The following is a 777-nucleotide window of genomic DNA, read 5'->3' as shown; positions in this document are numbered from 1 at the left end:
ATGAGCAGCGTGATGGGCCGGCTTGCCTCCTTTGGCGGGGGGTACTGCATCTCCAAGCATGGCGTGGAGGCCTTCTCCGACACTCTCAGGTACAGTGGTGGTGGCCATCAGCAGCCCCCAGTGCTCCCCTGTGCTGGGGCTCATCCAGCAGCTGGGTGAGCATTGGCAGGTGTAGGTTTGCCAGGTGGCTCTGCCCCACTTGCCCCACACAGGGTTTTATGTTGCACCCAGTTACATCCTCACAGAGCAGATTTGTGAGTCAGGGCGGGGGCTTGTGAAATACTCACACAGTCACCCCCAGGTTGAGAAACCAGGACACAGCTGGGGCAGCCATGGTGCAATCAGAAGAAGACTTTCCAGAAACACTTGAGCAAAGAGAGAGGTCCCTTGCAACCACCTGGGGGATGATGGGGTGTCCAGGGGGGGTCATGGGCTTCCCCTCACCCCACACAGCTCATTCCCCCCCTGCTCAGCATGGGACAGCAGCTCAGGCCGTGGGGTTGATGGCTCTTCCCCAGCCAGGCGTGAGATGCGGCCCTTTGGGGTGCAGGTCTCCATCATCGAACCCGGCGGGTTCCGGACGGAAATGATCAACCCCGTGCCGGCGGTGAAGGGCTTCAGGGACCTCTGGGAACGGCTCCCGGCGGAGATCCAGGCAGCCTATGGCCCCCATTACCTGGAGACCTGTGAGTACATCTCTCCAGCACTCCTTGGTGAACCCAAGGTGTGCCGGGCAAGACTGATCCCCCTCTGCCCACCCAGATGCCAAGAGCACTG

At 61.0% G+C, this 777-nt stretch overlaps 1 protein-coding gene across 1 annotated transcript in view; it reads left to right on the top strand.

The window, feature by feature from the left end:
* The window catches only part of LOC104527676 (short-chain dehydrogenase/reductase family 9C member 7-like), a gene marked incomplete at both ends in the record, with an annotated part of 1024 nt that extends 338 nt beyond the window's left edge, over positions 1-686 (top strand). Inside the window, 2 exons of the mRNA XM_029085830.1 lie at positions 1-89; positions 523-686. The exon at positions 1-89 is cut by the window's left edge and continues 161 nt beyond it. Coding sequence (XP_028941663.1) covers positions 1-89; positions 523-686 — 253 coding nt within the window. The remainder of the gene's footprint in view (positions 90-522) is intronic.
* Between the last annotated feature and the right edge of the window lie 91 nt (positions 687-777).

The sequence above is a fragment of the Antrostomus carolinensis genome, unplaced genomic scaffold, assembly GCF_000700745.2.
Source record: "Antrostomus carolinensis isolate BGI_N321 unplaced genomic scaffold, ASM70074v2 scaffold43687, whole genome shotgun sequence".
Lineage (NCBI taxonomy): Eukaryota > Metazoa > Chordata > Aves > Caprimulgiformes > Caprimulgidae > Antrostomus > Antrostomus carolinensis.
This window is presented reverse-complemented; position numbering and strand designations above follow the sequence as displayed.